Here is a 24620-nt window from a genome sequence, read left to right as displayed (position 1 = left end):
TCGTTAGTATTGTACGAGAAAGAAGACCATGCCTCGCGGTGTGCTACAAGACGCGAAGCAAAGTCATATAGGCAATGTTTACGGTTTATTTTTAAAAAGTAGGTTTACAGAAATCATTTTTAACATAATGTTCGCATTCCAAGACCAAATTCGATCACATTTCAAACATACTTTAAACATTTTGTAGCAGAAGTTTTGCATTTGAGCCCATTTTCAAAACGATCAATTTGTTTCTTGGCAGTTTACACTGTGTATATATCCTAGAAACACTAAAAGCAATGTTCTTTAAATTAACATTCATCGGAACTAAAAGTTATGAAACTAGTTTCCTCATAGGCATCTACAATATGAGAACCATTCATCAAATGCTAACCTCATGAAGCATAGGTCTCAGCAAGCGGGCATATTCATGAACTAATGAACGAACGAAGCAGCTCTCCTGGCTTGGGTTGCGCTGTGAATTCTACCTGACATACGAATGTGTGTGAATAGCACAGATGGTGAAACCCTTTCGTTCATATTCGTTGCTTCAATTTGCAAGCCCTGTTATCAAGGGGTCGCTATATTTTTGATAACTGACGGTAAATCCGACGACACGACCAGACACTCCGAAGAAAAATCGGAGTAGAAAGTGTATGTGAGTGATTTTCCGTCAGTTACCACAAATTTAACGACCCCTTGATAATGATAAAATTAATCTTTTTAGGCAACACTGTTCTCGTTGCTATGCGTTATTTGTCAAGGAACCGCAATTGTAGAAATAAACAAACAAATAGGAAAAGTATCCCGATCCATTGTCAGTAGCCACGAAAATGCAAGCGAAAAAGGATCAAATTCGAAATAAAGCGATATATTCTCTTGTGTGCAGTCATGTATTTCAAAATCGGTTGCAACACAAGAGGAAACTGAATTTACAATCATGTGTATTTGCTAATAATCAAGTAAAATTACTGTCTCTAGAACTCGAAAAAACGTGGAGCAGGATGTTAATTTTGTCTATTGTGTATTCAATTAAGACCAAAAACATTATTTCGTAACACTATAAGAACTCTCACAGAAGTTTAAATCAATGGGAAAATAACGATAATGAAATTGCTGCGTTCTGTGATGTCGATTTGAAACATCATTATTAAATTTAAGCTATTTTCAAAGATCCTTTATACATTGAATCAGTAACAAAAAATGCATTTATTTATGTTATTTCTCTGCTAAATCATGCTAAAAAGCTTGATTGAATGAAGATCATTATTGGAGATGCGTTTGAAGTCTTCTCAAGAGAATTTTCCAAGAATTATCCAGATGTCATACTAAAACTATTCTATGGTTAGCAAAAGTCATAAAACAAATGTCTGTCTCAATGGCGTTAAAAAATAGTAATGCTGATGATACGATCTACTTAGAAGAAATTCTTAGTCGCATAATTCGAATATTTTATGAAAACTATGCAATAGTTTCAATTCATTATTGAATTTTTCTAATAGAGATGGTGTGAGATGCTGATGTAGTTGATTGGTAACTGCTATGCTATCAAAAAAAAATGATATAACTTATCGGTATCGCAAAAACATAGCGCTTCAATTAACTTTTAAGGGCCGATTCTTGTTCTTAGGTACAGTGGTAAAATGCGCGACTGGTATATCGACTCGGAGTTAGTTTTTGTTTATCTACACAAACATACCTTTGAACAACAGTATCCAAGGTTTCTGTTATTCGAAATCAATAATTTATCAAATCGAGTTGCCAGTTTTAACAAATTTTCAAGATATTTTGTTTTGACATTTCGAGTTACTGAGGGGTAGTCAGATTTGCGATACAGTTTTAATAGACGAGTGGCAGGTCGTGTCGTCGGTAAATCGCTCACAAATAATTTTTATTCCGATTTTTCTTCGGAGTCCCTGGTCGTGTCGTCGCATTCGCCCTTATTCTGAATGGTTTTTCGATCGAATATGGTTCGGTCGAATCCTAGCTACCCTTGATTTTGCTAGCGTTATAGTGGTTTTCAGCTTGACATAGAATGCGACGGAATCGCGCAGGATTGCGAAATAATGAGCGTCAGAACCACTGATGCCAGGTTTGCGGATTGGTATGTAAATTTGCAATTTCGTTTGTTAGCAGACTTTGCAATTAAGCCGACTTTTTTTGCAGATTTTCGAAATTTTTATAAACAATCGTCCATTTTAATGACTTTTGCTATTACTGTAGGGTTTTCGTTTGGTTTTTTCGTCATACTTCTAAATATTGAGGTCGCATAGGACCATTTCTAATACGCAGACGCCTAAAATTTCACCTGGCATCGCTGCCAGAGAATTGGACAGTTTTTTTAACCCCTTCGCTGTCTGTTGTATTGAAATTAACTAGCATTAGAGCCAAAAGAAAAATTATTCGGCTGTTGGATTGAGGCCAATTGCATTTTCAACTGGTAAAATTCCTTAGCGACAATTGTTATTTCATCGAAAGCATCAAATGTATATCTCTCAAAGACGACCAACTTTTTAGAGTAGACAAATAGCACAATCGATTAAAGCACGAGGTTTTGAAAACCAAGGCGTCGATTAATACAAAATATAAATGAAAAGGGTACATACTAAGCACAAAATAATCATTACGTACGATTCAGACGATCCGTCTTCTTTTGTCACAGTCAATCTCCGTCACCGGCACCGTCAACATTAATTACATGCATTCTTATGGAGCCATTCACACGTAACGTCACCGTCACGGAACGTCTTGACGGACGGAGCGTGTGAACGTTTCGGTAATGCCCCGTTTACACTTCTGCTGGCTGCCAGCATGCTGGTGTCAGTGTACTGCCCTCTTAGGAAAAAACGTTCAACTGTGATCCAATGATCCAAAGTATTAGACCAACGAAGGACCACCGTTGAACGTTTTTTTCCTAAGAGGGCAGTACACTGACACCAGCATGCTGGCAGCCAGCAGAAGAGTTAACGGGGAATAAAGAAAGTATTAAACTAATTTTGACGGAAGCTGACGTTTCGGTGACGGTGACGGAAGAAGGCGGATCGTCTGAATCGTACATTATGTCAAATAAATAGCACACGCTTAAAAAATCCGTGCAAGTTAAAGCCGTAATCATACGCATTATCAATATGAATTAATTATGACTGCAGTTTTCTTAATAATAAATAAAAAATTAGTTGTTGTAACGGTCAATTTAAAAAATATTTTTTTCTGGCTTGTGGTCTCGAAGGGGTTGAATCGATGCGAATGACAGTTTCGCTATCTTTGCGGCATTTTGTCGCTATCTTATCGCATCGCAATCTTTTCTAGCCGACAGTGAAAATCACTATATTGGGAATACGAATGAAATACGATCGAAAAAACGATACGTCGTTATTCAGAATAAGGGTTATTATCGTTGATTAGATATTGAATGACTACTTTGATTGCAACACTCTTCACTAAGCAACGAATCCAATTAACTTGATATTCTCTTTCAGCTTCTACAGAACCTTTGTAAATCCATCTGCAGGTTGCCGTTTTGTATTCACGTATTCCAGCTCAACTACTCCTTGATCTAGCACATCTTGGACGATGTTACATCAAAGATAAACTCAAGATTACAATGTCCCATACGATTCATTGAAAAATGTTGGGTTAGTAATCGTGAACCAGTTTGTTCAGTAATAATGTAATTTTATTGACCCTTCGTTCATAAGTGTCGACTAGTTCCGACAAAATGCCATGGAAACAATACAAGTTAGGAGAGAAAAAACATATGTTCACATACGATGTCCAGCCGGCGACTGGTACCATTAAAAGAAGGTGAAAAATTTTCGTGTGGCGATTTTTATAATGGATGAAAATTTAGAACAACGTGCGTGCATCAAATTTTGTGTTGCAAATGGAGTGTGTTATGTTAAGAGTTAAGTGTTCCGATACGTTGAGAATGTTAGAAAAGGCCTTTGGTGAATCGTGTCTAGGAAAAACACAGGCATACAAGTGGTATAAACGCTTCAAATGTGGTCGTACAAGCTTCGATCATGATGAGATCCCTGGCCGCCCAACAACATCTGTTACTGAAGAAAACATTGAATCGGCGAAGCAAATCCTGTTGCAAAATCGTTCTGTACCGATTAGAGAGATTGCTGTGTTGTTAGGCTTCTCTTATGGATCAGCCGAACACATTTTAACTGATGTTTTTGGTTTGAAACGCGTCGCTTCTAGGCTGGTGCCAAAAACAGCGTCGTGTTGATGTGGCCAAAGAGACGATTTCCAACGCAGATAGTGACCCCACATTCATCGAATGCATCATAACTGGTGATGAGGTGTGGATCTATGAATATGACGTCGAAACCGCACAACAATCGACCGAATTCATGATGCACTTTAGTTGGTTTTGGGTAGATTTTGACCCAAAATTAGGTAGCGGCTGGTAAGAGTGTAGATATCATCGTTGACATCCGTTTCCACAAGTAAACGCTGTGTTGGACTCGGTTCATCAATTGAATACAGTTCCATGAACTGTATCTGCTGCTGACTTTCGCTCATTTTGACTACATCTTGTGGCTCTCCTTCTAGAACAAAGATCATGTCGTGGATAATCAACTGTTTTCTGGAATTTTCTGATGAATTTCTTTCTTCTTTCCTTAGGAACGTGGACATATGCTATCGAACCAATGATCCTCAAATGACGTAAATTAGATTTCCTACCGCTCCAAACTTCTTCCGGTGTTATCTTGATTAACTTCGTCGGCCTTCTATTAACATTTTCTGCTACTCCTTTTATCTGAACAAGTCTTCGTGACGGAATCTATCTTTTAGTACGCTTTTTCTGAAGGCTGTTATCGTATACGGTCCCGTAGTCCGTTTTCAAAGCTTTTAGCTTCCTTCCTGTTTGGTGCTCAGTCATGGACTTCAAACTTTCGTATGTTTCAAAAGTTTGTTTCTTTTGTTTCAGTGAATAGAGAAAAACTTTCCGACTTGCACCGTCGATGAACGTTATCGCATAACGACTGCCACCGAAAGAAGGAATTTCGAAACCAAGAGTGAACTAAATCCAGTAGCTCTTCGGCTCGGGATACACTGGAAGGAAATGGGCTACCTGCATGCTTACTCTCAATACAAGCGATGCACTCTGTGTGACGTCATTAGGCAATTCGGTACGAGTCGTCTATGCCAAATGCCAAATACTTGATGTCAGTAGTGCTTCTTCGCTTTTTGCCTCTCTCTTATAGAAAAGCTATGCAATCACTGTGAAATCCGACCATTCGACTCTGTTCGTTGAGATCACAAAATGTTTGTGTGTGTGAGTATGTATGTCAGTGTTGTAGTGTCCGAGAACCGAATCCTCGTCTGAAGAGTCCGACATTTTTTTATGTTATCAGCAAGAAAAAAAATCCAACCATTCGCCTTGAAATTATTCTCCAGAATGACCCTTCCCTCCAAAAGCGCTCAAGCGCCTCTCTCCGCGTCTACTTACCTTGTTCGCCTCTACTTACCTTGTTCGCCTCTATTTACCTTATTCTTCGATCTATTTTCCAGAAACCAACCATTCCCGTTTTGCTCGGTCACTTTTCAAGATACTCAGATTGTCCCTTTTCATTTTTCGATCGAATGTGCAAGCCAAGACTTAAACCCAACCGATTACAACTGAGGTGCGCATTTTTTTTTTCACAACGGGGTGAGAAACGTCAAATATATAAACAAATGCAATGAGTGTTTTGTAAGAAGTTTTTTTTCTTTCATTTTATTTATTGCGTATTCTACAAGTGTGTATGTGACAAATAATGTCACTCGATTTTCTCAGAGATGGCTGAACCGATTTTCACAAACTCATAGGCCCTTATTCTGCGAGTCGAGTGACGTGACTCGACAAATCTCGCCTCACTGTCACATGACTGTAGTCACCCTATTCTAGGAGTCGACTCGGGTGACGTGGCAGGTTCATTCTATGGTGAGTGAGATGGTGAACCTCAAGTGACCTAAGACAAGACCTGACAACTGGCTTCTTATTCTTCCTTCCGAATCATCCTTCTCGTCATTTTCGCCCTGTGGAATAAATACCAACCTAAGACAAGACCTGACATCTGGGGGGGGGCTGCTTTTGTTCCAAAATGGACCAGTTTCTGATTGGCTGATTTTGATGTTGCCACCTGCACATTGTGAAAAGAAAAAACTTTTGCAGGGTACGCGAGCAATGATGCCAAGTATAAAGAAAATCAGAAAACAAATTTATTAAAATGTATAATTTTAGCTCACCAATAAAAATGAAAATTTTCGGAGAATGTTTCACTTTTTTTCAATCTCATTGGTAATAAATGTTTATAGTGGCAGGACTGTGTAATTAAAATAGGCATCAAGCCGTTTTTCTTTTTAGTGAATTAAAGTGTAACCAAAAAAGATCTGTTAAACTAGTGTAAATTCGAAAGTGTGTTTAGTTTTACGAGAAGAATGAACTGTTGTGTTCCACACTGTGGTCGCATTAAGCATTTCTATTCAAACCTGACTTTTTTCGGTTTCCAAAAGATCCGGCAATACGTCAACAATGGGTTCGATTTTTCGTTCAACATGAGATATTTCGTGTTTTGTCATCAAAGCTCAATTAATTGTTTTTAAGCATTAATATATAATAAAGAAATGCATTCACCAAAACATGTTTTATGTTTATTTCAAATCAAAATCCTAAAGTCTAAAAATTTAAAGGTAATATTTTTTTCCTAGCACAGTTATTAAAAAAAAATCTGTAAATATGGCTACACTGTAGCTGATACGTTGGTATTTATTCCACAGGGCGAAAATGACGAGAAGGATGATTCGGAAGGAAGAATAAGAAGCCAGTTGTCAGGTCTTGTCTTAGATACCAACGTATCAGCTACAGTGTAGCCATATTTACAGATTTTTTTTTAATAACTGTGCTAGGAAAAAAATATTACCTCTAAATTTTTAGACTTTAGGATTTTGATTTGAAATAAACATAAAACATGTTTTGGTGAATGCATTTCTTTATTATATATTAATGCTTAAAAACAATTAATTGAGCTTTGATGACAAAACACGAAATATCTCATGTTGAACGAAAAATCGAACCCATTGTTGACGTATTGCCGGATCTTTTGGAAACCGAAAAAAGTCAGGTTTGAATAGAAATGCTTAATGCGACCACAGTGTGGAACACAACAGTTCATTCTTCTCGTAAAACTAAACACACTTTCGAATTTACACTAGTTTAACAGATCTTTTTTGGTTACACTTTAATTCACTAAAAAGAAAAACGGCTTGATGCCTATTTTAATTACACAGTCCTGCCACTATAAACATTTATTACCAATGAGATTGAAAAAAAGTGAAACATTCTCCGAAAATTTTCATTTTTATTGGTGAGCTAAAATTATACATTTTAATAAATTTGTTTTCTGATTTTCTTTATACTTGGCATCATTGCTCGCGTACCCTGCAAAAGTTTTTTCTTTTCACAATGTGCAGGTGGCAACATCAAAATCAGCCAATCAGAAACTGGTCCATTTTGGAACAAAAGCAGCCCCCCCCAGATGTCAGGTCTTGTCTTAGCAAGTGACGAACGATTCATTTTCCCAAACGTCAAAACGAGTGGGAAATGTTGCCGGTTGTGTGGTTAATTTTGGAAATGTTGCCGGTTGTGAGGTTTAAATTTTCTCAATATAAATCTTTAGTGTTGAATTTTGTTTTTGGATTCCGGTTTGTTTTTTTTTTTTCAAATCACGAGTTCCGTTACCGTTAGTTAGTATGAATTGCCGTTAGTTGGTATGAATAATTAATGTCGATAATTTGCAAAGTACGCTTATGTTTTATTTGCAAAGTACGCTTCTGAGGAGCGAAATATCAACTGTAAGATTTGTTTATTTGATTTAAATTAGGTATTAAGTTCACCTACATTGCAGTCCAGACCACTGTCACTCATTCGAATAAAATGCTTACCAGTGGACAAAGACCCGTTGTAACATTCTTGTTCAAGTTGAAAGGATCGTACAGGATTCCTAATTGTATTCTTTCCAGCTAATCTCTCAACAATATCGAGTAGTTAATAATGGCTGCGGTTTAGGCAAGGACGAGTCCAATTAAAGTGTTGGTTTGATTATGGTACAGTGTGCTGGTATTCGAGTCTTCATGAGGCACAGATGCCCTGAGTATAATCTTCTATCTCGTTATCTGAACATCCTTTCTCTCACAAAATAATTCATACCAAGCCACTGTGCTGAAGATTGAATATTCAGTTTTCGACTGATTGATGATTGGCTTTTAACGGTCAAATGTTTCTGAGAGTTTCGAATGACTTTGGGCCACATAAACATGTAAAGTTACACTTAAATATTATATACAGTAGCAGGAGCACAGAATTAGCGATGGCGATTTAGCGATCTCAGAAAATACTGCAAACAAATTAGCACTTTGTCTGCAGGCTACTCGAAAGAAACCAACTCCTGCACTCCTGCTACTTCTACAAAATCAAATTCCTGCTAAATAACTTTTAGTTGAGTTTAATCGAAATAGTGCATTAGACTAAAACAACAGTCTGGATGAAAAATAAATACATAATGATTAATATTCAGCATGGAATATTTTGTCAATGAATTTTGAACTGAAAACACTTCCTAAGAAACAGCTGAGTACATTTTTGCAAATTTAGACCATAATAAAAGGTTTTATGGTCTGCCGTTAACTTTTTTTTTATGTCACTTCGGGTTCCAGAACAACAGGGCAAGTGTGTTTAAAATGTATTCCGCCATGTAGAGCAAAATGCAAAAAAAGACAAACTTCTGTAAACTTGCCTTAAAGCTTTTTATAAATTATATAGGTTGTGCTATATGCTTAAACAACTTTCCTTGTTCAAAATTCAAAGCTTTTTTTTCCTTAGTAACATTTATGAAAAAGTTATATGAGAAAAGCATCATTACACCACATTATGTGGGTTAAAACAGTTTTTTTACAATAATCTGTGCTTTCGCGCATTTCGTGAGTATTAGTCCTTTCATCCCAAAGTATTATGAGCCTAGTCCATCGTGCTCATAAAGTTGTATCCAATAATTTTACAGCTCAATCTTTCTTCTAATTCTCTGAAGTATACATTTATTCCGGATGAATTTTTCATAGGAAATCTGAAAAGTAACAACATAATTGGTACAATTAATTTTGGTGTTTAATAACAACATCAAACCATGTTAAATAATTCAATAGGTTTGAAAATATCTAAGATTTTTCGATTAATATTCCTCCTGTCACTTGCTTTACCGGTACCGACTTTGAAACTCACTGCGTAGTGACTCTTGTCACCCAGATTCGACTGCAAGAATACGGTGAGAGTTCATCGAAGCTCATTCTGGTGACTTTTGTCACTTCATTCGACTGTCAGAATCGCGTGACTCGGGTGACTCGACTTATCTCACCTCACTCGACTCGCAGAATAAGGGCCATATTCAGATGAAAGGTCTTATGGTCCTATAGATCGCTAATGAATTCATTCCCAATCCGACGTCCGGTTCCCAAATTACAGTGTGATATGCGCTAAAAAAAATTCACTCGCTTTTCTCAGAGATGGCGAGACCGTCTTTCACAAACTTTGATTCAAACGAAAGATCTTATGGTTCCATAGATTGCTATTGAGTTTTATCCCGATCCGATTTCCGGTTCCGGAATAACAAAGTAATAGTTGGAAATCTATGAGAAAATGTGCACTCAATTTTCTAGTAAATTTCTTAATCGATTCTTAAAAATTAAGATGCAAATAAATGGTTTTGAAATTTTTTAGAAGTACCCGAAAAGTTTATCCACATCCGACTTCCGGTTCCGGTATAACAGCGCGATAAGTGGAAAATTTTCATTTTCCGCTTCGGAAAGCACCGGTAATAGTGAAGAAAAGCTCCAAAAATGGAATTCACTTCGATTTCTCTGCGACGGTTAAGCCGATTTTCACAGTGATTTGTCTTTGTCTTAAAAGATACTGTGCAATTTCATCCAGATCCGACTTCCGGTTCCGAAATTAGATGACGATGAGTGTTAAAACTTTCAAACTGTCATACAAAATGACGCATTGGTATGTGCTGGTACGGAAGCAAAATACACCAGCTTCTAGCACGCCCCACTGCGTACTTTGTTCAATTTTGTATAGCGTGTTGCCACATTTAAATCTATATTATCTTGACATAACTGTTTACAAATTAAAAAGGTTATGGTAATTTATACTCAAAGAAAGTTTATTCTTATTGATATTATTCAAGTTTGAGAGCAAAAATCTTGAGAATCTTCTGATGATGTTTTTGAAAATATAAGTAATATGAGAAAGGCCTATCTGTATTCCAGATGTGATCACGTAGCCATCACTCTCTCGAATTTCACATCTTTCTACACTGAAATAGACTGTCAATTTCTTCTGACAAATTTTGCTGATTGAAAGTAGATTGTTACGTTCTTTGCCGCATCATTGTTGCTTCCACGCCGTTTCGCATTTTGATTGGAATAAAACGTTCCGCTTCCACCAGTAATTTTATATTTCGTTTGCAGCTTTACGTCTTTCGATATCTTGGCTTTCACCGCGTCCGACGTCAAAGCAGTGCCAAATACCTCGAGGCCCATTATCATGGGTTCATAATGTTCCGGAAGCTCCATTAGTAATAATGCAGCTAGCCATGAGCCGGCAACCTTGAAACGCTTCTACGCTGCAGCATTTGTCTAAACGAATCGATGATAGCTTCACCATCAGCCCGATTTTCCGTATTATACTGTTGTCCAAAAGAGCATTCCGCAGTTTCTTTATTCTTTTGCGTCATGACCCAGACTTTAATTACCTAGTCGCAAACTCGTTTCTTCGTCGATTTCTTGACTTTCAGTCATCAACACAGCGTTCCAAGGAACCCTAGCGGATGAGTGTCATCTTCATGGCGAACGCTCACGTGACGTAATTTTCTCGGCCTTCAGGCTTCTCAATAAACGGTGAAGCGACTCCGCTGATAGGACCACTTCCTACTGCTGATACTCCAACATCGGCTCCAATGCCATCTTCTTCTCCGTTGTTCATCGTAGGATGATTATTTTTGGATTAATCTTCTTTCATCCGTTTATGATCAATTCTGGGCCCATAACCAAGTTGAAGAGTAAAACATACAACTGGTTAAGTGGATTGACTAACGACTAATGAATCAACAACCTACGTTGCTAGGCGTTGCTAAGGCTATATAATACATTCGTTGATTATATATTGAATGACTACTTCGATTACAACAACGATGTACCAAAGATTGCCAAACTTCTCAACATACTCTAGCTGCAACCGATCGGAAATCTTTGAACGAACCTCATGCAAAGGATCTAGTCCAGGAATTTTGTGGCCGAAACGGAGGTGCTTTTAATCCTGAAGGCCCCGAAAAACAGGCAGAGCCATGCTGGTATTCATTTTTTCATTGGCCTTGGCTAAATGTCGTAAGGCCAACTGGCAAGAGGTTTAAGTAACTCTGTCGGTTTAAGGGAAGCTCTGTAAACGGGGTTTTTCGTTACTTCATTTCGAGCGTGGATTAACATAAAACTATGGGTTTCCTTATCTTCAATTTTTGTGTAGTTATTATTATTTATTAGCGTGTCAATTATATGTAAAAATATCGAGTTGTTCTTGGGATATGGTTGCCAAAAGTTGGATAAACTAAATGAAAACTAAAGAACAGTTCAACCTATTTAAAAATACATATCAGATTATAGAGTATTGAAAGAACGAAAATCCTCGTTCACAGGAGAAGCTCCCATTAATATGAAATATTGGTGAGAAAAAAAGCACTTCAGGAATCACGGGTTCAGACAAACAAACGCTGGAAGGAGATTCGTTTTAGTTCGATGAATCATTATTATTGAATGTTTCAACTACATTAAATATATTATGTAAGGACACTTCATTAAATTAACAAGGTATAGTCTACTGAAAGAATTCAGACGCATGGAATAGTACAACAGAAATAAAACCTAATACTTGTAACACAGCATTTCAGTTAGGTGTGCCATGGAAAACACTAACATCGTTCCGGGTCAGCCATTCTACAGGAGAAAAAAAGAACAAATTATTTACCGCCACTACCAGTATAAGCAGTACTGTTTCTTACCGATGAATTGTCAGATCGTCAGTCGCTTGAATATTGCTCATGTCTTGCGGTGTTAGAAAGCAGAACTGTCGATCAGCTTTCTTTTTTGTCTCGTTCAGCAGTAACATTGTCATCATGTGCCGATTGACCTGATCGGTGAAAACATCGTACTCGTCCAGAAAGTAGAACGGTGTGTCAACGCAGGACCAGAGCGCAATCAGGAACGCCACCGTCGAGTATGAGCGTTCTCCCCCAGAAAGCGATTTCGTATTGGATACCGCATTGGTAACGTTTTTATCTCGAGGCACGACCGAAAGAGCCAATGTACAGTTTTTTGCATCCATGACGATTTCACCGACAAACCCTCGTAGTTGCATCACGGTCTAGAATACATATTCATTGAAGTAAAGTCATATATATATATATATATATATATATATATATATATATATATATATATATATATATATATATATATATATATATATATATATATATATATATATATATATATATATATATATATATATATATATATATATATATATATATATATATATATATATATATATATATATATATATATATATATATATATATATATATATATATATATATATATATATATATATATATATATATATATATATATATATATATATATATTCACTTACATTGAACTTGTGTTTCACACGCAGTGACATGTGAGACTTGAGTTTGTGCAGATACGCATATCGAGCTGAGCGTGAGTTATGCAGTGTTCTGATAACCCTTTTCAAGGAATCCGTATAACGCAAAGAGGTATCCCGCTTCATCAATTTATTGTCCAATATGGCCTTGACATCAGCGATGTCTTCATTTTTCGAATTGATATGTCTAAATTGGATAATTTGTTTTAGCTAAACTGTTAACTCGACAAACAGAAACAAGTTCTTTGCACTTACCTCATGCGCTTTTCTGTTGAGGAAATGATCTTCTTCAGCCCATCCTGCGTATCAGTTTCAGTTAATTCAACACGATCACCCGTTTCTTGTGCTTCCTTCGTGGCAGCCTCCAGTGTCTGCTTCAATTCATTTCGTACTGATTGCATTTTCTGAACCTCTTGGGTCAGTCGGTCCAGTTGCTGCTGTTTGGTTTTAGAATTTGCCTGCATATCGTGCTGTTTCTGCTGTTCTGCATCAATCTTGCCTTGTATTTCTTGTAGTTCGCGTTCAATTACGGCCATGTGTTCTTTTTTCTCTTCGATATTACGATCCTGAGCGGTAATTTCGCGCATGAATGTTTCCAAGTTCTGTTTGCATTCGGAAATCGTTTCGCTGAGCTTAGTCTGAGAGACTTTCAGCTCGTCAAGTTCATTCTGAAGGGCAACATTTTCCGATTCAGCAGGGTATTCAATCGCCTTGAGATCCACGATTTTCGACTCTATTGTGTTTAGTTCTTGCTGTAATTTCGACAACTGCTTCTGTCTTTCTTGCAATTCTCGATTCTTGTCCTTCTGTTTCCGAGTCTCCACATCGATTATTTCATTCAATTGGCTCATTTCTTGATTAAGTTGAAGCATCAGACGTTCGGTTTGCTTCTTCAGTTCCGAAAGATTGACCTAAGTAAAACATAATTATTGTGAAAAGTAGTCAATTTTAGCAGTATTGGAAAGTTTACTTGTAAATAACGGGCAGGTCGTTTCTGGAGTCCATAACTTCTGTAATTAGGCATTGGGTAAAACTCAGAAAAAGGTTCCATAACAACAACTTTCTGCAAGTTTCTGGGCACATTTTCCTGTTGACTTGTTAGATCGATAGCTAAAGTTTGATCGTCCACTGCAAGAATCGTTTCTATCTTAACCTGATCGATCAAACAGTTCATTACCACCGGATCACTGACGCTGATGAGATTCATTAACGAGTGTGCGTTCTGCACTTCCTCCACCTGACCATCGCGAACATCATGGACCTGATTGTGAAAGCGACTGGTAATTATGGTTCGGCCCCGCATATCCCGAAACTCTCGATCAATTAACTGATTGAGTGTGGCACGGTCAGCATCCGAATTGACGTAGAATGCAGTCAACATGCCAGGTCCTATCACTGTTTCGATCATGGCGGTCCACTTCTTATTTTTTACTTTGATATACTGACCAAGTGGCCCACGAGGTAGCTCTGTGAATTTTCGCTGTTTGTATAGTTGGCCAATTCTGGCCACGAAGGACGGCATATTTTGCCCAAAAACTGACAAACTATCACGTGAAGATGATTCGAACTGTTTTAGTTGTTCTTCTGTCCTAGCTGGATTGAAACAACAATATGAATTTGTGCAATAATTGAAATTGAAATACAAACTTACATGTTTCATGCTGCTTAGCTATACGTCGATGATTAAATTCTTCTTTAGCGTCGGTGATTTGGATAAGCGTATTGTGATGAGCTTCCACGTCACGTTTTGCATTTTCTATCATTGCCTGCAATCCGCTCTTCTTGTCCGTCAGTTCCACTATTGTTTGTTCATTGCGTTTCTTTTCTTCGGCAATACGATTAAATCCTCTGAAAAATACATCTGTATATTAACATCGTACACACAAAGAGTACATTGAAACGTACGATTCATTTCGTTCTGCCAAAACCGTTTCTAGGTTTTTAATATCATCAGCCTGGCGCATTATCCGGTCGTTTATTTTCATCATTTGTCGTTTTTTGTCCGCAAGCTGTTCCTGCAGCTGCTGTGCGATCCTGCGCGCTTGTATATATTTTTCCTTTACTTCTCCGAACCCAACTTTCTTTCCTTCAATGTCATTTCGATAGCGCTGAATAGTGCGCTGAATCTCCTCTTCGATGGCGTCCTTGTTTTTAATGGCATTCATATATTCCTTCACCGTATTCAACTTCTCTCGCAACTGATCCTCTACATTCGAACATTCCTCCGATTTATCAGCCACTATTCGCCAACCGAGCTTAAGTTTTGCAGCTTGAACTTCTTCTTTGAGTTTCTCAACTGATTGTAAGTTTTCATACTTATGCCGCATTTCGACAATTTCGTTTTCCATGAAACGCAAACTTTTTTCATTGCATTCCAGATTATGTTTAGCATTTTCCAGCTGCGGTGTGCACCCGTTCAGTTTGCTTGTAATAGCATCGATTTGAGTTGCCTTCAAGAAAAGACTATACTGTTTCTTTTCGTCAGAGTCCTTCAGGAAGGATCGCGCCAAGTCTTGGTTTAAAACACAAACGGGATTGTCGACTTGGATGTTGAGATACAGAATCAATTTAAGTAATTCGCTTCGGCTTGTTGTTATGATGTTACCATTTTCACTTTTTAGTTTATAATTGGTAGCCCCAGAGGCATTGATCGTGCGCACTACGATAATTTTGTTACCATAAACATCTCGCTCAAAGGCATCAAAACTATCATTCTCCAAATGAATTTCAATCGTAGCTTGCGTCTCGCCATGTTTAATCAGCTCTGTAAAAAATAAGTCGTCGGAACTCACTAATGTTAAGAGATAAAATTTAATAGCTTACGTTTCACACTGCTGCTACGATTTGTCATATTAGCACTGCATCCTAGACCAATAGTTAGAGCAGCAAGGACGGCACTCTTACCGCTACCATTGTTACCAACCAATAAGTTTGCACGTTTATTGAATTCAACAACGAGATTTTTATGACACATAAAATTTTTAAGCTGCATCTTCAGAATCTTTCCACTACGTATGTTTTGTTGAATGTCATGGATGATTGCTCGTTCAATTGGATCGGTTGGCGTACCGTTGGACAATGGGATTGCTTGTGAGCTGCTGGATTCCTGAGAAGGGTAGAACCAATCGGCAAATTATTATGCGATTAAGCCAAATAAAAATACTCACATCTTCGCTGCTGCTTTCAATTCTACTGCGACGCTTTTTGGAGGGTACTTCTGGAGAATTTTCGCGTTTTCGTCGATTCATTTCTGAAACCTCCAGAAACCGATTTTTCAGCAACAAACAACTAAACACAAACACGAAAAATCTTGTCTGCGTTGTCTTCACAACGGTTCAATGTTTTGCTGTCAAATGGCGCGAAAACTGCACAGCTGACAATATGTGACAGCATTGCATGCTGTCACGATGTATAATGTATCGGTGACCTCCTGAGCTTTTTTGAATATGCCCGCGTCCGCTTTTCTGACTTTACTATTAGAGCAAATTCAGCAGCTAGAAGTTCTATATGGAAGATCTATAATAGAACAGAAACTGGAACAAACGTATCCCCAGCAAGCCGTTCTAGTTATTTTTATTCGACCAGTTCTTCTGTCAAATTTACAACAGGTCTACCGACGACACGACCAGACACTCCGAACAAAAAACTAAACGAAAAGTGATTCCACTCCAGTTACTACAATGATGAAAGACCCCTTGTTAATGATGGGAAAAATATTTCCAGCAACACTTTTTGGGTTGCTACGAACTCGTTACCCAGGAAACTTCCTTGCAACTCAAATGAACAAAAACAAACCGCTCCGCATTTCATACCAATATCGTAGAACTGCTAAGTAAAATCCTGCGTGGAATCAAGGATTGTATACTTTTTGTTCATTAGTGCTCACTTATTACGTTGGATTCGATCATGCAAGAAGTCGCTCAAAGTACGTGCGATCAACAGACGACGTATCGTCAACGTATCGTGAGATGTACCCAGACATAAAATTTTTCATCTAAGCGTCATCTAAGCGTTATTTTATGGGCAAAGCGCTGGAACTAAGCTTAAAATGCATACGGCCACCTTTGCGATTTGGATAAACTTTGATATGCTCGAAAAACCAAAGCCGCAGAAACTCAGGAATCAAGACTCATTTAGAAAGATAGAACCCTATAGCATCCAGAATGATACAGTACGACAACTAATGTGAAAATGATTTCGACATTCTCACGCACAACGAACTGTAATATTGTGCAAAGACAAAAATATTTGACATCTAGGACTACTGCGGGAAAACGGGTCTCATATAAACGGGAAACAGAGCTAAAGAGCTGGATACAAACATTAAACAAGAAAATGAAGACTGAAAGGTACCGTCGCTTCGGAGTCAAACGATCTCGTCGTAGATCTCCGTCTTAAAATCGTTCCTGGCGGTTTCGATCGATTCCTGAAATATCTTTCTACGAGCTGGCAAACGTAGGCACTTCCGTTCCGGCATGGAGTAGTGCTGTTGTACTAGGTCGGTAGAACGCTAGATGCTCATCTTTATCTGATTATATACGATTGCTATCCATCACGTAATGAACACTACGACTATCTGCGTAATTCATAGTATAGTGAAGATATGTTCTTCGGGAGACTTTAGAAATTCAAGTTTTTTTTGTTTTACGATAGTGATAAAATGTACTCTTTTAGCATAACCTCGCTGTTGAATGAAAATCTAGCGATAGAAATATATTCCTTCATATAAAATATTGTATTTTCATGAAGAATCGGTTTCGGTTTTCAAATAAATTCCCTTAATCATCGTGTGAAATCTGCTCCGTTCACTTCTACACAGTCACGTTATCCAAATGCTTTGAAAACTCCTTTCCAGCATTTAAATTTTTCTTGGTGAGCAAGATTAGACAAACTGTTCAAATCGAAGTACTTGATCTACAACGGAAAGGAAAATAGGAGTAGTGTCTTAGCAATATTATGATTCAAAGCTAGTACCTGCGCAAATACCATTTTTAAATTTTTCTTCATGCTGTAAATTCTTCTTGCTATTTCGGGGTTTACTGGGCGAATTGATCAGTATTTCGACATCCGTAATAACCAACCAACCGTTGTTCTTCTGGTTCGCACCATTCGCGTTCGATTTCTTGAAGGACAAATTATATTTTGTAAATGAACAACACGTAACCAAGGTTCTGGTAACTATTATTCAAAATCAACAGATTTCGTTCTTTGTTGCCAGTTTCAATAGTTTTCCAAGCAATTTCGTTTTGGCATTACCAGTTACTGAGGGGTACTTAAATTTACGATACAGTTTTTATAGGCGAGTGGCAGGTCGTGTCGTCGGGTCTACGATGTTCTATTTTTTGTATATTTGAAACACGAGTAAAACACTACTGGGGCTGCCAGTTTTTCTTGTTATAAAATCCAGTTTTAAATTTTGTAACTGACATAAATTATGCATCTAGAACTAAAACACTCCTGAACATGCCCTTAGCGGCCCTTACACGAGTCATTAAAAATGTCATTACTAAAAATTAATATCATTTTAATGAACGTGTAATGGTGCAGTAATGACGAGATTTCTATCAAATTTGAAATACATCATTACTTAGTCATCATTAAAAATGACAAAAATAATGCTCGTGTAAGGGCCGCTATTCTGTATTTCGAACGAATCGGATTTTTTCGAACGAATGTAAAAATTTGCATTCTGTAATTCTATCGAGCGATATTTTTGTGTGGAAAACTCGAACTCGATCGAGCTACAGAATGCAAAATTTCGTATTCGATCGAAACAATCCGATTCGAACAGTTGAACATCGGATCTAAGACTACTTCTAAACTGTCGTTCGAGTGCGAATATGATGAGATTTCCAAATTGTTTCCAAAGCGTGATGAGTTTTCCAAATTGTTTCCAAAAGATTGAGAAAACTTAATTTTCAAGTCATTTATGGTTATCTCATATTGTTGAAAATTGAATCGTAAATTACTGATCTCTTTTCTGATAGCATGAGGAAAGAATTGTGTTGTTGCGTTAAGTACAACTAGAGATTTTCATGATTAGGTTCTACCCATCCTTTCAAAGGACGTATTCTCAAAAGGCGTCAAAATTTCTCACAAAAAATTTATATTAAGTTGGATATTGTTGAAACTCTCAGAGAATAAATAAACACATTTTAGCAATGTTTTTGCAAAGTTGGTTTATTCAGCTTCCTTCCATATTCCTGCCCTCACATTGGACTAACACTACCCATTAAATTCTGTGCAAAATTTGCAGCTTCTTTCTTACACACTTTAATCCACTCTTTCTTAAAATTCTTGTCGTTTTCAAAGACCTTTCCTGTTTTCCGAAACTTTTCCTTCATAATCACCCACAATTTTCCTACTGGTGAAGTTCTAGCGATTTTGGCAGATTTGCTTCCTTTGGTACAAAAACAACAACGCTGGCATCATACCACTCCAATACCGATTTCGTAAAACGGCACAATGCCAGGAATAAATAAAACTAGAACGGATTGCTGGGGATACGTTTGTTCCAGTTTCAGTTCTATTATAGATCCTCCATATAAAGCTTCTAGCTGCTGAATTTGCTCTGGAGTAAATATTTCTTTTTTCTTTTTGCGATATTCACCTAACCCTAAGACAAGACCTGACAACTGACTTCTTATTATTCCTTTCGAATCATCCTTCCCGTCATTTTCGCCCTGTGGAATAAATACCAACGTATCGGCTACAGTGTAGTCATATTTACAGATTTTTTAATAATTTCATGCTAAGAAAAAAATATTTATTTAATTTTAAATTTTTATACTCGGTTTTTGATTTATTTATTTATTGAAAAAAATCCTTCGAGCTGATTTCTAAATGAACTAACAGAGTGGGAGAAAGCCCATCTGAGTTGAAAAATGTATATCATTCTCAGATAGCCATAAAAACCACTATCTTTTAAACCAATCACAAAAATTACATGATAACTACACAACTACTTAAAAGCTATTACAAACAACTTATAACAAATTAAATTATCCATAGATTATTTCAGATCACTTGATTTTTTCAACAAAGCGGCGGGAAGGCTCTCCAAACTCTTCTACTGCAGTGAATGTTCTTATGCATGCAGTAATTTACTCGATGTATCCGAATACAGTCCTCTGGAATCGGTTCTGAAGCAGGTTTGTGTTACGCAGTGATCTATTCGGTATTCGAAAATTAAGGTCATAAAGCAATTCAGGAGCATCAATCTCTCCGTTGATCAACTTAGCAATTATCAACGCCCGTGGAGTTACAATAAACATAAAAATGTTTTGGTGAATGCATTTATTTATTATATGTTAAAGCTTAAAAACAATTAATTGAGCTTTGATGACAAAACACGAAATATATCATGTTGAACTCAAAATCGATTCCATTGGTGACGTATTACCGGATGTTTTGGAAACCGGAAAAGGTCAAGTTGGATAGAAATGCTTAGTGCGACCACAGTGTGGAACACAACAGTTCATTCTTCTCGCAAAACTAAACACACTTTTGAGTTTACACTAATTTAACAAATCTTTTTTAATTCACTAGAAAGATAAACGGTTTGATGCTGATTTTAATTACAAAATACGGCCACTATAAATATTTATTACAAATGAAATTGAAAAAAAAAGTGAAACATTCTCTGAAATTTTTCATTTTCATTGGTGAGCTAAAATTATACATTTTAATAAACATATTTGCTGATTTTCTTTATACTTGGCATCTGTGTTCAGATTTTTCGCAATGCACAGATTTTTTTTAACCTTTGGCATCCCTGGGTGTATCGAGTGGTATATCGCTCGGATCCACGATGTAGAATTAACACTGCACACTTCGAAAAAATCCTGTGATTTTATATTTTATCAAATGCACATAAATGGAGCAATTTTACGTGCAAGAACATTCAATATTATACCTAAAATTCCATGACATGAAATTCATTGAAATAAAAAGAAGGTTATGATTGCGACCGCTGTGACTTGAACTGAGAATAATCGGATTACAAAGTACGTCCATTGATCGACTGAGCAACAGAAGAACACATCTGTATTCATACAGTCTGACCCGCTAGCCGAATGCACACTACAATCAAACTAGTAAAATTCATGCACTACAATCAAACTAGTAAAATATTAAGCCATTATTTGGAGGCCGCAGAACAAGCCCAAACCAAACGATTTCTTGGTCCATCGTCTAACAGAAGGCCTCCAAGCCCTTGGTGGGACAAAGAGTGCTCAGGTGCTAAACACGCGAAAAAAAATGCTTTCAAAACGTTTTTAAAACGAGGATGAGGAACTCTTCAGAACTTTGGAAAATTCTTGTTTTAGAAACCAAGTACAAGAACATACTTCGAGCCAAGAAATGCAGCTATTGGAGACATTTTGTCGAAGGTTTGTCAATACGACCAGTCGAATGAGAAATCGTTACGTAGGACATGAGAGTGAGGAATACTCGAACAGATGGATATTTGATTTTGCTTCTGTCCGCTCCTCTATAATTGTTACGTAAATGACATTGACAGCTAACCTCATGTACACTAAGAGAATTGCAAAAACCATTGCAAGATACCTTAGATCACTTGTCCGTTTGGGCTGTTCATCTGGGTGTCGAATTCTCTGCGGAAAAAACGGAGCTGGTCGTATTTCCAAGAAAGCATGATCCCGCGCAGCTTCAGCTTCATATGATGGGAAGAATTATCCAACAGGTTTTGACTTTCAAGTACCTCGGAGTGTGGTTTGATTCCAAATGCACGTGGGAAGGACACATTAGGTATCTGATAACAAAATGCCAACAAAAAGTAAATTTTCTTCGAAAAAAAAAACAGGATTTTGGTGGGGTGCTCATCCGCAAGATCTAATAAAATTGTATCAAACAACGATACTTTCAGTGATGGAATATGGATGCGTTTGTTTTCGTTCCCCTGCAAACTCTCATATTATCAAACTTGAGCGAATTCAGTACCGTTGTTTGCGAATTGCCTTAGGCTGGATGCATTCGACACATACAATGAGTCTTGAAGTTCTGGCGGGAGTTCTTCCATTGAAAGATCGTTTTTAGGAGCTTTCATCGCGACTGCTAATAGCATGTGAGGTACTGAATCCCTTAGTTATTAATAACTTCGAAAGGCTAGTTGAGTTTCAATCTCAAACAAGATTCATGACAGTATATTTTATCCATATGTTACAGGAAATCGACTCTTCAAGATATATTCCTATCCGTCACAGCCTCCTAAATGTCCCTGACTCAACTTAATTTTTCGACACATCCATGCAGCGTGGAATTCCGGAACACCTACGCTCGATGGAAATCCCAAAAATATTTTCAAGTAAGTTCAGTCCTATTGACTCTGAGAAAATGTTTTACACGGACGGATCGCGAATTGAAAAAGCGACAGGGTTTGGTATGTTCAACAATAATGTTTCGGCCTCATTTAGGCTTCAAGAACCTGCATCTGTTTATATAGCAGAGTTAGCAGCAGTTCATTATAGTTTGAGTGTAATCGTCACATTATCTCCAAACCATTATTTTCTTTTCACAGATAGTCTGAGTGCAATTGAAGCCATTCGCTCAAACGCTGCTGGCAAAAATGAATCATTTTTCTTGGGCAAAATAAAACAGTGTCTGAACGACATATTGAATAATAATTATCAAATCACTTTAGTTTTGGCTCCCGGTTCATTGTTCCATTCTAGGCAATGAAAGAGTTTGTCCAAACGTGGTGCTTTTGAGGGTGAAACTCATGAGAGACCAATTGCTTTCAATGAATTATATAGCGCGTCCCGCCAAAGAACACTTGCCAGCAAGCTTCTTGGGATATAGATTATCTGGGTCGGTGGATGCACTCAATTATTCCTAAAATATCGACAAAGGCATGGTTCAGGGGACTGAATGTGAGTAGGGACTTCATTCGTGTGATATCCAGACTCATGTCCAATCACTACACATCTCCTTCGAATTGGACTTTCCTAGACTAATCATTGTGCTTATGGCGAAGGTTATCGCGATATTGATCATATCGTTTGGACATGCGTGGAGTATCGTGATGTCAGATCTCAACTAATAAATTTCTTGCGTACCCAAGGTAGACTATCCAATGTCCCAGTAATAGTTACGAAGCAAATGTGTGCGATCTCAAAATCCGCTTTGCAATGCACGATTATTCAAATCCGCTTTTTTTTATTTGCACGGCCACGTTGCCTGCTTCCTTTTGTGCGCGACGTTTCCGGTCCGCTTATTTAAATTTAAATATTTGCGCGACCTTCCTGGTCCGCTCTGTGATGCGCGATATCGAGAATCCGCCATTTTTATTAAAATTGCGCGACCTTCCTGGTCCGCTTATAATGCGCGACCATAGTGATCCGCTTTTTCATTCATTTCATTTTCTCTTCGGCCATTTTCGTTTCACAATTGAACGAGAAAATCTGCGTACCAGATAGTACGATTGTAGCCGAATATTGGTATATATTTTGAGTTGCCCAATCGGACATATTTTCCGTCGTTTGCCATATTACTTTAGTTTAACGCCTTTTTGTGGTCTGGAATTATACACAAAAATATATGCGTGAGATAACTTATAACTGAAATGTACGCGATCTAACGATCCGCTTTACGATGCGCGATTATTGAAAATCCGCTCATTAATTTTCTTTTTTTTTCATTTGCACGGCCACGTTGCCTGCTCCCTTTATGCGCGACGTTTTCGGTTCGCTCGTTTATATTTAAATATTTGCGCGACCTTCCAGATCCGCTATGTGATGCGCGATTTCATGAATCCGCCTTTTTCAATTAAAAAAAAATCGTCAACATTTTTTTAAATGCATTTTAATGCGCGACCTTCTTGGTCCGCTTTGATGCGCGACCTTCCTGGTCCGCTTTGATGCGCGACCTTCCTGGTCCGCTTATGATGCGCGACCATAATGATCCGCTTGTTCCAGTTATTTTCAACGTTACGTAATCTCCAACGACGCTTCTTTTTTTTTCAATGGAAAATGAAAATCTTTGTGCCAAATATTTGAATAATTTTCTGTTGCTTTAGGTGATTCCGTTTCCGTTTTGAATAACTATGCTATTTGAATTGCAACTCCTGGCAGGATCGCCATTGTGCATTTTATAACTATTAATCGGAAACGGAATCACCCAGAGCGGTACACTTCTTACCTGTAAGGTTGTTCGTGGTGAAATGTGCAAAGCAATTCTGTTACAGCTCGCTTGACCTGGTGCAATGATGTCTACCGCAATTTGTCATGGCATACTATACATTAGTTATTATAAACTCGTTTGCACCCACACAGCATCATTGCTCGCGTACCCTGCAAAAGTTTTTTCTTTTCACAATGTGCGGGTAGCAACATCAAAATCAGCCAATCAGAGACTGGTCCATTTTGGAACAAAAGCAGCCCCCCCAGTTGTCAGGTCTTGTCTTAGACCTAACCAGAGACCATTTTGTAGAAACAGGAAATGAAAATTACAGAACTATAGTACACAAGAGAGAGCAAGGATGTGAATATATATAACGGAAGGGTAAGACGTGACACAGGGTCATTTATGCAATCAGAAATCTTCTAGTAACCTAACTTTTACCTTCTACCAGAGAGGTCGGGCTTAGACAGCTGATCAATGCGAGTCAGTCTCTGGTATGTTGAAAAGTAGTGATAAAGGTATTTTAACATTTACTATCCGAACCGGTATATTTATAATTAACAGTAATATTCCAATGAATATAATGAATAGTAATATTACAATCAAAGAAAACATAAATGGTTGCTTTCAGATATATCAACAGATTAAATGGACGGTAATGTATTGTCGAAACAATTATATATTTACTTTTCTCTAGAACAATCTAACAATATGCTAGAAAAAAAATTAGTATTGA

General features: G+C 37.5%; 1 protein-coding gene across 1 annotated transcript; it reads right to left on the bottom strand.

Annotated features, from left to right (window-relative positions):
- Positions 1–11835: 11835 nt before the first annotated feature.
- Positions 11836–16088, bottom strand: LOC131433078 (structural maintenance of chromosomes protein 6). Its single transcript, XM_058599837.1, has 9 exons — positions 15913–16088; positions 15569–15851; positions 14651–15509; positions 14397–14593; positions 13716–14338; positions 13001–13656; positions 12731–12932; positions 12078–12439; positions 11836–12012 (listed from the first exon to the last, which is right to left on the bottom strand). The coding sequence occupies exons 1-9, from the start codon at positions 15991–15993 to the stop codon at positions 11988–11990; spliced, it is 3288 nt and encodes a 1095-aa protein (XP_058455820.1). The 5' UTR covers positions 15994–16088; the 3' UTR covers positions 11836–11987.
- Between the last annotated feature and the right edge of the window lie 8532 nt (positions 16089–24620).

This window comes from Malaya genurostris, chromosome 2 (genome assembly GCF_030247185.1).
Source record: "Malaya genurostris strain Urasoe2022 chromosome 2, Malgen_1.1, whole genome shotgun sequence".
Lineage (NCBI taxonomy): Eukaryota > Metazoa > Arthropoda > Insecta > Diptera > Culicidae > Malaya > Malaya genurostris.
Note: the sequence above shows the minus strand (reverse complement) of the source record. Positions and strands in the feature narration are given on the sequence as shown.

Bases quoted from the DNA above. Each gene is read 5' to 3' on its own strand.
- LOC131433078 (XM_058599837.1), bottom strand. From the start codon at position 15,993: ATGAATCGACGAAAACGCGAAAATTCTCCAGAAGTACCCTCCAAAAAG. The intron at 14,594-14,650 runs GTACGTTTCAAT...TGTATTTTTCAG, and splicing joins TTGGCAGAACGAAATGAATC to AGGATTTAATCGTATTGCCG. The intron at 14,339-14,396 runs GTAAGTTTGTAT...GTTTCAATCCAG, and splicing joins AGCTAAGCAGCATGAAACAT to CTAGGACAGAAGAACAACTA.